The following is a 16377-nucleotide window of genomic DNA, read 5'->3' on the forward strand; positions in this document are numbered from 1 at the left end:
AAAATTTGAATCAGTACTTTGCCAGTCGTGGATAAAATGCAAATTTCTCTTCAGTTTTTGAAGTATAAAGAGAGCCTATACAAGCTGGTGTGAAGATAATTATATTAAAGATTAGGAATAAGATTTTGAGATTACGGATTTCCGCACAAGTCTAATCAAGACTTCGTTCTAATTTCTAATTAATACCAGTACACACCAAATCTGAACTTGACAACTTCATAATGAACTTTCAAACTAGGTAATTGAATAGTTTGACAAAGGCACCGTTGACCCGAGAACCCCTTATTTTCGCCATATCCGCTCAGAAAGGCTTTCAATGTTCAGACATCAGTGTGCAAGTTTGTGAGTTGAAACCTTCGCAAAGCTCAAGATTCCACTTTTTGAATCTTCTTTTTTGAAGTATTTCGCTTTTTGATGTCAATAACTTGGCTCCCTTATTAAGGCCAGTTTTTATTTAGACTTCGATAAAATTTTGTGGATAGATAGAGTTCCCTATTCTGTACAATATAAACGCAAGTTCGCCGTAGGTGTGTCGTAAAAAATCTTCTTCTGAGTTACGAAAAAGTATGGTCATTTCGTAACAACGGATTACATACATAATTTTTTTTCGGAACAAGTTGTGGTTTCATCTTTATTCCGCTATCGTAAGGAGCTCTTCAAACCAGCCAAATTTTATCTAAATGTGACAATAAAATTCGACAACAAGATAAAAATCTGTAAATTCAAACATTTGTCGAATTATGCAGGATCGGAGCTGCGATTCGCGCGCGTAGAGAAAAAGCACGCGGGCGCGCTGCAGTGCTTCGCGTGCAACGCGCTCGGCTGCGCGCACGACGCGGCGCTGCTCACCGTCGTGCCGGTTCAGATCTCACAGGTGAGACGCAGATTTGTGGTATTTTCTATAAAAAGGGACCTTATTGTCGATGGCGCTTACGCCATTATTAACGATGCTCCGATATAAATACAATGCCGCGCGACGCTGAAAAAAAAAAACCCCAACAAAAGCCTTAAGTATTTCTTTCATGGAGAGGCGCTTTAGTCGCGTGCCGAGCGCGTGCCAAAGCAACCATGTCGTTAAAAAGCAACTATCGTGATAGTATTAAGGTTCAAATTTATGTAACAGCTACTCAGAAAACGAGTTTGCGTAATGAAGGAAGATTAGTTGCCTGTGTGTGACATGTTACTAAAATTTGAACTATATAAATAGGACGGTAAAATTTCTTTTTAAACGGGTTTGTTCCCGTTCAGTCAGTAGCGGTAGCATTGGTAATCGCTGAACAAAAGAAACAAAGGTTTTTGTAGAACAGATTAGGGTGTGAGGCGTAAAAATTATTTGAGAAAATTCATAGTTCATACAGTAGGGTGCTTCACGATTTTATGAGAAAAATTCAAACTCTAGCCAGAAAATACGGTAAGGTTAATACGGGTAAGTGTGACTGGCCGTCACAATTTGCCTGTTAACACATTGATTAGTGTTTATTGCGAGTTCATACATTTGCCACTAAACGCAAGTACCACTACCAAATGTATGAATTCGCAACACACACTAATCAATGTGTGAACAGGCCCGCCCCACTTATACCGGGTGTTTCCTGTAACAGGAGCATTTAATTAAGCTGTAGGCTGTACTCCTCAAACTGACCAAGATTTGTTCAGCAACTTTTAAAAATAACGTGTTTTGATTTTCATTACACTTTAAAGTTTATTCTAAGACGCAATGTATTACAAAAAAAAATATATTTAAAGGGTGACAAGCAACGTCAAATACACAGATGGCAGCGTGCATTGAAAAAAATATTTAATTATGTAGTTTGAAAAAGGTATAATCAAAAAATTTCATAATTTTAAAAAGTTGCTGAATAAATGTTGATCAGTTTGAGGAGTGCAGCCTGCAGTTTAATTTATTGCTCCTGTTACAGAAAACACCGTGTATATCCCTATGCGACACTTACCCGTACTGACCTTACTCCATTATTTTGTTACACTAATTATGTTGATAAAATACGCCAAGGGTGCTCAACCACAGAATAACTAATTTTTTGAAATGTTTAATGTTGTATATGTATAACTATGCCAACTGTGTCGTTTATGAAGACTTACTAGTAACGTTTTGTTTCATATAGGAATATTCTGCAGACAGCGCGAAGGCAGCGCATATCGCTTACCAGCAGCCAAAAAACAAACACAATAATCGGAAGAACCCTAAGAAAAAAGCAAGTAAGTAGTAATTTAGAGCCACCCCACACTAGCGTCTCCCGAAGCGTCGGCATGTAGAAATGGCTCTCTATGGCTGCTGCTTGACGCAACGTTGGCGCAACTGCGCATCGACGCTATTTTTCTATAGCGCTGACTAGACGCCGACGCTTAAAAGACTAGTATAAGGTGACCCTACAGCTCGACCACGACATCGCCCGGCGGCGGCAGCGGCGAGCGGCGGCCATAGGTTGAAGCGAGACACAGCGATCGGACCTTTCGTTCCCAACTATGGCCGCCGCTTGCCGCTTCCGCCGCCGCGCGATGTCGTGGCCGGGCCGTTAGACGTTCTCTGAAGAAGACTTAATAAGTCAATACGTGCTAAGGGCCATTATAAATTATTGTTTGTTTGCAGAAATGGTGCCGCCTTCGCGTCCGACCGTGACGCGTATGTCGGATGAGAGCGTCATGGTGTCATGGTCCAACTCCAGCTCCGGGATGCCCATACGGATCTTTAAGGTTAAACTCATATTTTAGTTACCTTGAAAGTAGCTTGAGTCCGTCTGAGCTAAATTTGCACCGATTTGAATAGAATTAGTGTCGTTAATGTTAATTACTCATTATACACCATATACTATACACGTCATATTTTTATAGAAATTTAACATTAATGATGATATTGCCACACTTTATTGGAACGGTTAACTGGAAGAGATCCCAGTCTTGCTCGGTGATAAGTCAGTTTTGAGTATCAAAAAAGTACCTAACGTGTTTCTGAATCTAATTTTCACAATATTGACAGCTACAATACAATACAAATACTCTTTTCATTTCTCATGCTTTAAAAGAGGGGCATTGTTGTTCTAAAAGGTGTGCAGAAAATGATACGTGTCTGCACTAGAGCATTTTACGTTCGTTACGTAATTACGATTTTTTTATTTTTTTCACGATAAGCAATTGAAATTTAAGTTTAAATGGATTTGTTATACAATTTCGATTCTGATATATGACTCTCCATTCCATAAATAACGATACTTTTGTCTGAATTGTTAATTGAAAGTACCTTCAAGAAATACTATAAAAATGTAACCTTAGTCATGTTTTAAAAAAAACACATGTTTTTTGCTTTCCTCTTATTCGAAATGAAATACTCTTTATTGCACACCTCATTACAGAAAACAACACAAATAATACAGAAAAAAATAGGTTAAACAACAGGCGGTATTATCGCTAAAAAGCGTTCTCTTCCAGACAACTAAACTATGTAATTAACAAAATAATTATAAGACACCACTAAGTATTTAGCATTTGAATGTATCTGACTTGTAAAATTGTATTTTATCAATAAAGTATTGAATTTAATTGAATTGAACAACCTTTACAGCTATTATCATATGCCTACAAGATCTTTGTCTATTCGCTATGTCAGGAGTTTTCATTCAGTCATATGATTGCCTACATTACATTACAAGTATTACTGCAACAACTGTAACAATCGAATCTGGACTAAATCCCGTGGTACCTTCAGCACTTAGTGCCCTCAGCCTACAAACCGGCTAGAGTCGGGATAAAGGCCTTTGTTTGTAGTCAAACATTGACAGGGTCTGTGCTGTGTTCTGATGTTCGCTGTCCTGTTTACTGTCGACTTGTATCTGTATCGCGATAACGTATACCAGTCTCTCGGGAGCAGATTTGGAAACAAGTTGGAAGGATCTTTCTATTCAGTCAATACATGTTTTTTTCCGGTTTCAAATTTACTTACATATAGCCGGTCAAACAAGTTTGTCAGTAAAAGGCGCGAAATTAAAATTTTCTATGAGACGGTAACACAGAAACCCTACATTTTTTAAATTTGTCAGTTACAGACTATAGTTAATATACTCGGAATGCCATTATTAATGTTATGTATAACAAAAAAATGTAGAGATTTAAGCCATACATAGAGAGTTGAAATAGGCATGTCACGTCATAAAATGATTACTTAATTTATTTTAATTACTGAATGTTATTTTTACCTCTTAGGTCCAATACCGGGAAGTGACGAACTCGAGCAATGGGCCGTGGCACACTGCAAGCTCCAACATACCGCCCTACATACACTCCTTCGAAGTGGACGGACTGGTACCGGACAGATACTACAAGTAAGTGACGAACTCGAGCAGCGGGCCGTGGCACACTACGGACTGACATACCGCCCTACATACACTCCTTCGAAGTGGACGGACTGGTACCGGACAGATACTACAAGTAAGTGACGAACTCGAGCAGCGGGCCGTGGCACACTGCGGACTGACATACCGCCCTACATACACTCCTTCGAAGTGGACGAACTGGTGCCGGACAGTTACTACAAGTAAGTGACGAACTCGAGCAATGGGCCGTGGCCCACTGCAAGCTCCAACATACCGCCAAACATACACTCCTTCGAAGTGGACGGACTGGTACCGGACAGATACTACAAGTAAGTGACGAACTCGAGCAATGGGCCGTGGCCCACTGCATACTCCGACATACCGCCCTACATACACTCAATCGAAGTGGACGGACTGGTACCGGACAGATACTACAAGTAAGTGACGAACTCGAGCAATGGGCCGTGGCACACTGCAAACTGCGACATACCCTACATACACTCCTTCGAAGTGGACGGACTGGTACCGGACAAATACTACAAGTAAGTGACGAACTCGAGCAATGGGCCGTGGCCCACTGCAAACTCCGACATACCGCCCTACATACACACAATCGAAGTGGACGGACTGGTACCGGACAGATACTACAAGTAAGTGACGAACTCGAGCAATGGGCCGTGGCCCACTACAAACTCCGACATACCGCGCTACATACACTCAATCGAAGTGGACGGACTGGTACCGGACAGATACTACAAGTAAGTGACGAACTCGAGCAGCGGGCCGTGGAACACTGCGGACTGACATACCGCCCTACATACACTCCTTCGAAGTGGACGAACTGGTGCCGGACAGTTACTACAAGTAAGTGACGAACTCGAGCAATGGGCCGTGGCACACTGCAAGCTCCAACATACCGCCCTACATACACTCCTTCGAAGTGGACGGACTGGTACCGGACAGATACTACAAGTAAGTGACGAACTCGAGCAATGGGCTGTGGCCCACTGCAAACTCTGACATACCGCCCTACATACACTCAATCGAAGTGGACGGATTGGTACCGGACAGATACTACAAGTAAGTGACGAACTCCAGCAATGGGCCGTGGCACACTGCAAACTCCGACATACCCTACATACACTCCTTCGAAGTGGACGGACTGGTACCGGACAGATACTACAAGTAAGTGACGAACTCGAGCAATGGGCCGTGGCCCACTGCAAACTCCGACATACCGCCCTACATACACTCAATCGAAGTGGACGGACTGGTACCGGACAAATACTACAAGTAAGTGACGAACTCGAGCAATGGGCCGTGGCCCACTGCAAACTCCGACATACCGCCCTACATACACTCAATCGAAGTGGACGGACTGGTACCGGACAGATACTACAAGTAAGTGACGAACTCGAGCAGCGGGCCGTGGAACACTGCGGACTGACATACCGCCCTACATACACTCAATCGAAGTGGACGGACTGGTACCGGACAGATACTACAAGTAAGTGACGAACTCGAGCAATGGGCCGTGGCACACTGCAAACTGCGACATACCCTACATACACTCCTTCGAAGTGGACGGACTGGTACCGGACAAATACTACAAGTAAGTGACGAACTCGAGCAATGGGCCGTGGCCCACTGCAAACTCCGACATACCGCCCTACATACACACAATCGAAGTGGACGGACTGGTACCGGACAGATACTACAAGTAAGTGACGAACTCGAGCAATGGGCCGTGGCCCACTACAAACTCCGACATACCGCGCTACATACACTCAATCGAAGTGGACGGACTGGTACCGGACAGATACTACAAGTAAGTGACGAACTCGAGCAGCGGGCCGTGGAACACTGCGGACTGACATACCGCCCTACATACACTCCTTCGAAGTGGACGAACTGGTGCCGGACAGTTACTACAAGTAAGTGACGAACTCGAGCAATGGGCCGTGGCACACTGCAAGCTCCAACATACCGCCCTACATACACTCCTTCGAAGTGGACGGACTGGTACCGGACAGATACTACAAGTAAGTGACGAACTCGAGCAATGGGCTGTGGCCCACTGCAAACTCTGACATACCGCCCTACATACACTCAATCGAAGTGGACGGATTGGTACCGGACAGATACTACAAGTAAGTGACGAACTCCAGCAATGGGCCGTGGCACACTGCAAACTCCGACATACCCTACATACACTCCTTCGAAGTGGACGGACTGGTACCGGACAGATACTACAAGTAAGTGACGAACTCGAGCAATGGGCCGTGGCCCACTGCAAACTCCGACATACCGCCCTACATACACTCAATCGAAGTGGACGGACTGGTACCGGACAAATACTACAAGTAAGTGACGAACTCGAGCAATGGGCCGTGGCCCACTGCAAACTCCGACATACCGCCCTACATACACTCAATCGAAGTGGACGGACTGGTACCGGACAGATACTACAAGTAAGTGACGAACTCGAGCAGCGGGCCGTGGAACACTGCGGACTGACATACCGCCCTACATACACTCCTTCGAAGTGGACGAACTGGTGCCGGACAGTTACTACAAGTAAGTGACGAACTCGAGCAATGGGCCGTGGCACACTGCAAGCTCCAACATACCGCCCTACATACACTTCTTCGAAGTGGACGGACTGGTACCGGACAGATACTACAAGTAAGTGACGAACTCGAGCAATGGGCCGTGGCCCACTGCAAACTCCGACATACCGCCCTACATACACACAATCGAAGTGGACGGACTGGTACCGGACAGATACTACAAGTAAGTGACGAACTCGAGCAATGGGCCGTGGCCCACTTCAAACTCCGACATACCGCCCTACATACACTCAATCGAAGTGGACGGACTGGTACCGGACAGATACTACAAGTAAGTGACGAACTCGAGCAGTGGGCCGTGGCACACTGCGAACTGACATACCGCCCTACATACACTCCTTCGAAGTGGAAGAACTGGTACCGGACAGTTACTACAAGTAAGTGACGAACTCAAGCAGCGGGCCGTGGCACACTGCGGACTGACATACCGCCCTACATACACTCTTTAGAAGAGGACGGACTGGTACCGGACAGATTAAAGATAAGTATTTCAAATAATTTAAAGTATTAACGTAATTTTAAGTATTAATGTAATTTCTTTACTAAACCTAAATTGTGATTTATCTTGTATAGATTAAGTTTTTATTTTTATATAATACTTTAAGCTATATGTATCACCTAGTATTAGCACAATGTCAAAACTTCAGCGTATAGGAAGATGTTAATTAAAAATTGGAATTGTCTCAACTGACTCCACAAGACAGGCCTAGCCTAGTGTGGAGATCATAGGTTAATAAAACAATGTATAATTTTTTTTAAATAAACTATTTTTTTTATTATTATAACATCAAACAAAATAAAGTGAAATAAAATTAAAAACTACAAATAAATTGAAATTCTTGTAAAAATTCTCCTATCTTTACAGATTCCGCATAGCAGCCGTGTACTCAAACCAGGACAATACCCAGGGTCGGAGCAGTCCCCGCTTCTACCTGCAGAGGGGAGGGATCGAGGGCCCGCGGGCCCCGGACCTCATTGCGGCGGAGCCTGTCTCCTCGAGCAGTGTGAGGCTTAACTGGACGGTAAGATCCATCATTGTATCACCTGAAAAAAAAAAGCATGCGGTCAACGGTCAACCGTGCGTTGCCTTCATCAGATCAGATCAGATCGAAATTGCAAAACATAATTCCGTGTTGCAGTGGTCGAGCGGCGGTGGCGTAGAAGCGGAAGGTTTCTACGTGTACTACCGCGCCGTGTCCTCCGCGGGCAAATACGAGAAGGTGACCGTTGAGGGGGGCGCCACTCGCGTCGCGATCCTCGGCCATCTGGCGGCCGACACGGCTTACGAGTGGAAGCTACAGAGCTACACCGCTCAAGCGCCGTCGGAGTTTAGCAAAATACTTGTAAGTACACTTATACATACTTTACTAAAATACCTTAGTTATGCATACTTTAACAGACTTTAGAGTTAAACTCCCATCTTAAAGACCGACACTTAAAACCTCTATGGTGTTGCGGGTGTCCATGGGCAACGGTAATCGCTTACCATCAGGCGATTCGTCTGCTCGTTTGCCTTCTATATCATAAAACAAAACATGAGTGCACCCCAAGTTGACCCTAATACTTCATCATCAATATCATCATCATCTGAGGCACTACAGCCGCGGGTGGGCCTTAGCCTGGTCACAGGTTATCATACAGAACGGCCACGCACCGTCCCGCCCCGACTCGAATTACCTCGCCCCGCGACATAAATCTGGCGGACTTCTGGCGTGCTCTCAGTACTATTTTTAAGCAACTTACTCACACTATGACGCATGACGCGTGTACGGACGTGCCGTCCACACATAGAAACGTGATTTTTGATGTATAGCGTGTCCGCCCTGTGGCCTGGTCAAGCAAATCTCTGCAGTCCGATCTATTCGTGGCTTTCCTTCTCCAACTTTTCACTCCTAAGGTCCCGATGTCCTGGTATACGCCGTCCAACCATCTGAGCTCGGGCTTTCCTTTACCTCTGCGGCCCTCCGGTCGGCCTTCTAGAAGGCGTTTGGGTACTCTGGCCTCGTCCATTCGAAACACGTTAGGTTATACATTATACTTAGCTTTGTTTATTAATTAATTCATTCGTTTATTGACTTTTTTTGTCCAGGTCGCAAAAACCCTGCCGAACCCGACCACCCCGAGCTCGAGCACGGAGCCGCCGCCCGCGCCCGCGGCGCCGGAGGGGCGCGCGCCCGCGGCGCTAGTGACGGCCGGCGGCGCCATCGGCGCCACGGCGCTCCTCGTCATCCTGGTGGTCACCTTACTGCTGTGTCGGAGGGCGAGGCGGCCGCCTGCCAACAGTAAGTATTGAGCTCGAGCACGGAGCCGCCGCCCGCGCCCGCGGCGCTAGTGACGGCCGGCGGCGCCATCGGCGCCACGGCGCTCCTCGTCATCCTGGTGGTCACCTTACTGCTGTGTCGGAGGGCGAGGCGGCCGCCTGCCAACAGTAAGTATTGAGCTCGAGCACGGAGCCGCCGCCCGCGCCCGCGGCGCTAGTGACGGCCGGCGGCGCCATCGGCGCCACGGCGCTCCTCGTCATCCTGGTGGTCACCTTACTGCTGTGTCGGAGGGCGAGGCGGCCGCCTGCCAACAGTAAGTATTGAGCTCGAGCACGGAGCCGCCGCCCGCGCCCGCGGCGCTAGTGACGGCCGGCGGCGCCATCGGCGCCACGGCGCTCCTCGTCATCCTGGTGGTCACCTTACTGCTGTGTCGGAGGGCGAGGCGGCCGCCTGCCAACAGTAAGTATTGAGCTCGAGCACGGAGCCGCCGCCCGCGCCCGCGGCGCTAGTGACGGCCGGCGGCGCCATCGGCGCCACGGCGCTCCTCGTCATCCTGGTGGTCACCTTACTGCTGTGTCGGAGGGCGAGGCGGCCGCCTGCCAACAGTAAGTATTGAGCTCGAGCACGGAGCCGCCGCCCGCGCCCGCGGCGCTAGTGACGGCCGGCGGCGCCATCGGCGCCACGGCGCTCCTCGTCATCCTGGTGGTCACCTTACTGCTGTGTCGGAGGGCGAGGCGGCCGCCTGCCAACAGTAAAGTTACATTTTCCTAAACCTGCTATGCAACCATCTTAATACCTCAATAGCGAACGGTTCTTATCCTGACACTTTAAAAAGTATAAAAGTAACACCTGTGTATAAGGGTAAAGGTAGCAAGAAGGAATTCAAAAACTATCGTCCGATATCGTTGGTGCCCGCCATCTCAAAAATATTTGAGACGGGAATTTGTGATAGGCTGATGAGCTTCTTTAGGTCGAATGAATCGTTATGCTCTCAGCAGTATGCTTATCAGGCTGGTCGATCGACGGTTGAGGCAGCGCGTGAGGTGGTAAAGAACGTTCTAGGCAGGCTAGAATCCAAAAAACGAGTCGCCGCTATACTTTTCGACCTATCTCGCGCATTCGACCTTGTTGATCACAAACTGATAGCAGCTAAACTTGAACACTATGGCGTGCGTGGGGTGACCCTAGATTTCATTATTTCCTTCCTTAGCAACCGCTCCCAAAGAACAGAAGTGGCTGGTGATGCCTCGGAACCAGGTGATATTGGTGACCGGTCAGTACCTCAGGGGTCCAATGTTGGTAACACGATATTTCTGGTGCTGATGAATGACTTGCCATTTTTATCTTCTCACACGCAGCTTATTATGTATGCAGACGATATCTGCGCCGTAGTGAGTGGGGACTGTGAGGATGAGCTCCGTATCAATGTCGAAACGGTAATAGTGAGGCTCTTGCACTGGTTTACTGCGAACGGCATGCAGCTCAACCTCGAAAAAACGAATATTCTGGACTTCTCATTGGCTACAAGTCAGACCACAAACTTAAACCCTGTAGTAATACAAAACACAAACATTGAAGCCGTGAGCTCCGCAAGATTCGTGGGATTCACTCTAGACGGTAGACTGCAGTGGCAGGAGCATATTGATTCCCTCTGTGCTAGGTTAAACTCTGCTTATTATGCCGTAACCAGACTCAAAGGCTCCTTGTCTCAAAAGAATCTACTAGCCGCCTACTACGCTTATTTTCACTCCCATCTTTCCTATGGAATCGATATTTGGGGTTTAGCTGCAGACCGTGATCGCCCTTTTATTATTCAAAAAAAAGTCGTCCGGTCTATATGCAGAGTACCACCTGACGAACCAGCAAGAGAGCTTTTTATTAAATTACGCATCCTAACGGTTCCCTCGCTCTTTATATTTGAGGTGGGTAAACTTATCCGACGGAGCAGGAAACACCTTTACATCTCTACTATGCGTGAGTCGTCAAGACGAACGCAGGTACTAGTAATACCTAGGCACAGGCTTGCAAAAACAGGTAACTGCTTCCAAATTATAGGCCCACGCATCTATAACAGGTTACCGTCTGATATAAAGGATGTTGCATCAGATCCCATTTTTATAAGAAAACTCAAGTGTTTCCTGATCCAAAAGGCGTATTACTCGGTTAAGGAATTTCTGGAAGGCTAATTGGGATCACTCCTAACGTATTGGAACGGGGTATGATTATTTTATTTACAATTGAATTATTATTATTATTTTTTGTTATTATTGTTATTCTAATGTTTAATGAAACCCAATTTTAATTGCACATATTTCTGACATATCTATTGTAAATAATAATATTAATAATGTAAATTACGCATCCATGACAATGTATGATTAATACTAATAAAAAATATGAATATGAATATGAATAAGTATTGAGCTCGAGCACGGAGCCGCCGCCCGCGCCCGCGGCGCTAGTGACGGCCGGCGGCGCCATCGGCGCCACGGCGCTCCTCGTCATCCTGGTGGTCACCTTACTGCTGTGTCGGAGGGCGAGGCGGCCGCCTGCCAACAGTAAGTATTGAGCTCGAGCACGGAGCCGCCGCCCGCGCCCGCGGCGCTAGTGACGGCCGGCGGCGCCATCGGCGCCACGGCGCTCCTCGTCATCCTGGTGGTCACCTTACTGCTGTGTCGGAGGGCGAGGCGGCCGCCTGCCAACAGTAAGTATTGAGCTCGAGCACGGAGCCGCCGCCCGCGCCCGCGGCGGTAGTGACGGCCGGCGGCGCCATCGGCGCCACGGCGCTCCTCGTCATCCTGGTGGTCACCTTACTGCTGTGTCGGAGGGCGAGGCGGCCGCCTGCCAACAGTAAGTATTGAGCTCGAGCACGGAGCCGCCGCCCGCGCCCGCGGCGCTAGTGACGGCCGGCGGCGCCATCGGCGCCACGGCGCTCCTCGTCATCCTGGTGGTCACCTTACTGCTGTGTCGGAGGGCGAGGCGGCCGCCTGCCAACAGTAAGTATTGAGCTCGAGCACGGAGCCGCCGCCCGCGCCCGCGGCGCTAGTGACGGCCGGCGGCGCCATCGGCGCCACGGCGCTCCTCGTCATCCTGGTGGTCACCTTACTGCTGTGTCGGAGGGCGAGGCGGCCGCCTGCCAACAGTAAGTATTGAGCTCGAGCACGGAGCCGCCGCCCGCGCCCGCGGCGCTAGTGACGGCCGGCGGCGCCATCGGCGCCACGGCGCTCCTCGTCATCCTGGTGGTCACCTTACTGCTGTGTCGGAGGGCGAGGCGGCCGCCTGCCAACAGTAAGTATTGAGCTCGAGCACGGAGCCGCCGCCCGCGCCCGCGGCGCTAGTGACGGCCGGCGGCGCCATCGGCGCCACGGCGCTCCTCGTCATCCTGGTGGTCACCTTACTGCTGTGTCGGAGGGCGAGGCGGCCGCCTGCCAACAGTAAGTTCGAGCACGGAGCCGCCGCCCGCGCCCGCGGCGCTAGTGACGGCCGGCGGCGCCATCGGCGCCACGGCGCTCCTCGTCATCCTGGTGGTCACCTTACTGCTGTGTCGGAGGGCGAGGCGGCCGCCTGCCAACAGTAAGTATTGAGCTCGAGCACGGAGCCGCCGCCCGCGCCCGCGGCGCTAGTGACGGCCGGCGGCGCCATCGGCGCCACGGCGCTCCTCGTCATCCTGGTGGTCACCTTACTGCTGTGTCGGAGGGCGAGGCGGCCGCCTGCCAACAGTAAGTATTGAGCTCGAGCACGGAGCCGCCGCCCGCGCCCGCGGCGCTAGTGACGGCCGGCGGCGCCATCGGCGCCACGGCGCTCCTCGTCATCCTGGTGGTCACCTTACTGCTGTGTCGGAGGGCGAGGCGGCCGCCTGCCAACAGTAAGTATTGAGCTCGAGCACGGAGCCGCCGCCCGCGCCCGCGGCGCTAGTGACGGCCGGCGGCGCCATCGGCGCCACGGCGCTCCTCGTCATCCTGGTGGTCACCTTACTGCTGTGTCGGAGGGCGAGGCGGCCGCCTGCCAACAGTAAGTATTGAGCTCGAGCACGGAGCCGCCGCCCGCGCCCGCGGCGCTAGTGACGGCCGGCGGCGCCATCGGCGCCACGGCGCTCCTCGTCATCCTGGTGGTCACCTTACTGCTGTGTCGGAGGGCGAGGCGGCCGCCTGCCAACAGTAAGTATTGAGCTCGAGCACGGAGCCGCCGCCCGCGCCCGCGGCGCTAGTGACGGCCGGCGGCGCCATCGGCGCCACGGCGCTCCTCGTCATCCTGGTGGTCACCTTACTGCTGTGTCGGAGGGCGAGGCGGCCGCCTGCCAACAGTAAGTATTGAGCTCGAGCACGGAGCCGCCGCCCGCGCCCGCGGCGCTAGTGACGGCCGGCGGCGCCATCGGCGCCACGGCGCTCCTCGTCATCCTGGTGGTCACCTTACTGCTGTGTCGGAGGGCGAGGCGGCCGCCTGCCAACAGTAAGTATTGAGCTCGAGCACGGAGCCGCCGCCCGCGCCCGCGGCGCTAGTGACGGCCGGCGGCGCCATCGGCGCCACGGCGCTCCTCGTCATCCTGGTGGTCACCTTACTGCTGTGTCGGAGGGCGAGGCGGCCGCCTGCCAACAGTAAGTATTGAGCTCGAGCACGGAGCCGCCGCCCGCGCCCGCGGCGCTAGTGACGGCCGGCGGCGCCATCGGCGCCACGGCGCTCCTCGTCATCCTGGTGGTCACCTTACTGCTGTGTCGGAGGGCGAGGCGGCCGCCTGCCAACAGTAAGTATTGAGCTCGAGCACGGAGCCGCCGCCCGCGCCCGCGGCGCTAGTGACGGCCGGCGGCGCCATCGGCGCCACGGCGCTCCTCGTCATCCTGGTGGTCACCTTACTGCTGTGTCGGAGGGCGAGGCGGCCGCCTGCCAACAGTAAGTATTGAGCTCGAGCACGGAGCCGCCGCCCGCGCCCGCGGCGCTAGTGACGGCCGGCGGCGCCATCGGCGCCACGGCGCTCCTCGTCATCCTGGTGGTCACCTTACTGCTGTGTCGGAGGGCGAGGCGGCCGCCTGCCAACAGTAAGTATTGAGCTCGAGCACGGAGCCGCCGCCCGCGCCCGCGGCGCTAGTGACGGCCGGCGGCGCCATCGGCGCCACGGCGCTCCTCGTCATCCTGGTGGTCACCTTACTGCTGTGTCGGAGGGCGAGGCGGCCGCCTGCCAACAGTAAGTATTGAGCTCGAGCACGGAGCCGCCGCCCGCGCCCGCGGCGCTAGTGACGGCCGGCGGCGCCATCGGCGCCACGGCGCTCCTCGTCATCCTGGTGGTCACCTTACTGCTGTGTCGGAGGGCGAGGCGGCCGCCTGCCAACAGTAAGTATTGAGCTCGAGCACGGAGCCGCCGCCCGCGCCCGCGGCGCTAGTGACGGCCGGCGGCGCCATCGGCGCCACGGCGCTCCTCGTCATCCTGGTGGTCACCTTACTGCTGTGTCGGAGGGCGAGGCGGCCGCCTGCCAACAGTAAGTATTGAGCTCGAGCACGGAGCCGCCGCCCGCGCCCGCGGCGCTAGTGACGGCCGGCGGCGCCATCGGCGCCACGGCGCTCCTCGTCATCCTGGTGGTCACCTTACTGCTGTGTCGGAGGGCGAGGCGGCCGCCTGCCAACAGTAAGTATTGAGCTCGAGCACGGAGCCGCCGCCCGCGCCCGCGGCGCTAGTGACGGCCGGCGGCGCCATCGGCGCCACGGCGCTCCTCGTCATCCTGGTGGTCACCTTACTGCTGTGTCGGAGGGCGAGGCGGCCGCCTGCCAACAGTAAGTATTGAGCTCGAGCACGGAGCCGCCGCCCGCGCCCGCGGCGCTAGTGACGGCCGGCGGCGCCATCGGCGCCACGGCGCTCCTCGTCATCCTGGTGGTCACCTTACTGCTGTGTCGGAGGGCGAGGCGGCCGCCTGCCAACAGTAAGTATTGAGCGTTTTCCCATTGTCCTATCCATATCGGATGTCGGATGGAGAAAAACAGCTGCTATGGCAACAAGTTCTTTAATTTTGAACAACATACGATAATTAAATGTTTAAAAAATATAAAACCGGCCAAGTGCGAGTCGGACTCGCGCACCGAGGGTTCCGTACTTTTTAGTGTTATAGCGGCAAAAGAAATACGTCATCTGTGAAAATTTCAACTGTCTAGCTATCACGGTTCATGAGATACAGCCTGGTGACAGACAGACAGACGGGCAAACGGACGGACAGACGGACAGCGGACTCTTAGTAATAGGGTCCCGTTTGCACCCTTTGGGTACGGAACCCTAAAAAGGCACATTTGGCCTAAGTGCTTGTTTTATATTTGTAAATACCTGTAGTGTTTAAATAAAGGGTAGTTTTAAAACTAGTTATGTCATTCAGTTTGTAACCGGCCAGTACACGCTATACTACTATTCCTGTGTTTTATTCTGAAGTATATCCTGAAACTTCTCAGTGGCGACGAAAAAAGAACATACGCGTATAAAAAGTGAAGTTTTTATGATAAAGTCAGTTAATCACAAGTGAGAAAATGTTAGCAACGAATCTGGTGTTAGGTAACAGCCCAGTGTTCGACCACCGCACGCAGGAGTGGGCCATATTTAAAAGTCGTTTTGCTCAGTTTTGTTTGGCGAACAAACTAACGGAGGAGACCGATAAATCTGGTGCTACACGTCGAGCGGTACTACTTTCTGCCCTGGTGGAGGACACTTTCCGCATCGCAAAGGACCTAGTGTTTCCAGCCGACCTAGATTCGGTCAGCTATAGCGACCTCCTTACGAAATTAGACGACCATTTTGTAGCTAAGCGATGTGTTTTCGCTGAGCGATATTTATTCTACAAAGCGGAGCAGCGTCCCGGAGAGGAATTAAGTGACTGGGCGGCGCGTGTGCGCAGTCTAGCGCAACATTGTTCGTTCACTACGGAACTCGACTCCGCGTTAAGAGACCGGTTTGTGCTTGGATTAGAAAACAGGAAGGAGAAAGAAAAACTTTTTGCCGAAGACCCAACTTCGTTGACCTTCAATAAAGCCTTGCAACTGGCGCAAAGCGTGCGCTGCGCGCGGATGGCGGTGCATGGCAACAGCAGTACGGTCAGCGCCAGCGCCTGCGCATCTGCAGATGTGTTCGCGCTGCGCCCCGCCGCGGAAGGCGATAAAAAAAGAGCTAAGTGTAGTGCATGTGGATATCAC

The 16377-nt window shown here is 51.7% G+C and overlaps 1 protein-coding gene across 1 annotated transcript in view; it reads left to right on the forward strand.

Moving 5' to 3' along the window:
* LOC134747788 (interference hedgehog) overlaps positions 1 to 16377 on the forward strand; it is an 82190-nt gene that overhangs the window by 56740 nt on the left and 9073 nt on the right. Inside the window, exons 9-15 of the mRNA XM_063682429.1 lie at positions 747 to 874; positions 2124 to 2217; positions 2609 to 2712; positions 4216 to 4334; positions 7821 to 7977; positions 8095 to 8298; positions 9045 to 9237. Coding sequence (XP_063538499.1) covers positions 747 to 874; positions 2124 to 2217; positions 2609 to 2712; positions 4216 to 4334; positions 7821 to 7977; positions 8095 to 8298; positions 9045 to 9237 — 999 coding nt within the window. The remainder of the gene's footprint in view (positions 1 to 746; positions 875 to 2123; positions 2218 to 2608; positions 2713 to 4215; positions 4335 to 7820; positions 7978 to 8094; positions 8299 to 9044; positions 9238 to 16377) is intronic.

Source organism: Cydia strobilella, chromosome 15, assembly GCF_947568885.1.
Source record: "Cydia strobilella chromosome 15, ilCydStro3.1, whole genome shotgun sequence".
Lineage (NCBI taxonomy): Eukaryota > Metazoa > Arthropoda > Insecta > Lepidoptera > Tortricidae > Cydia > Cydia strobilella.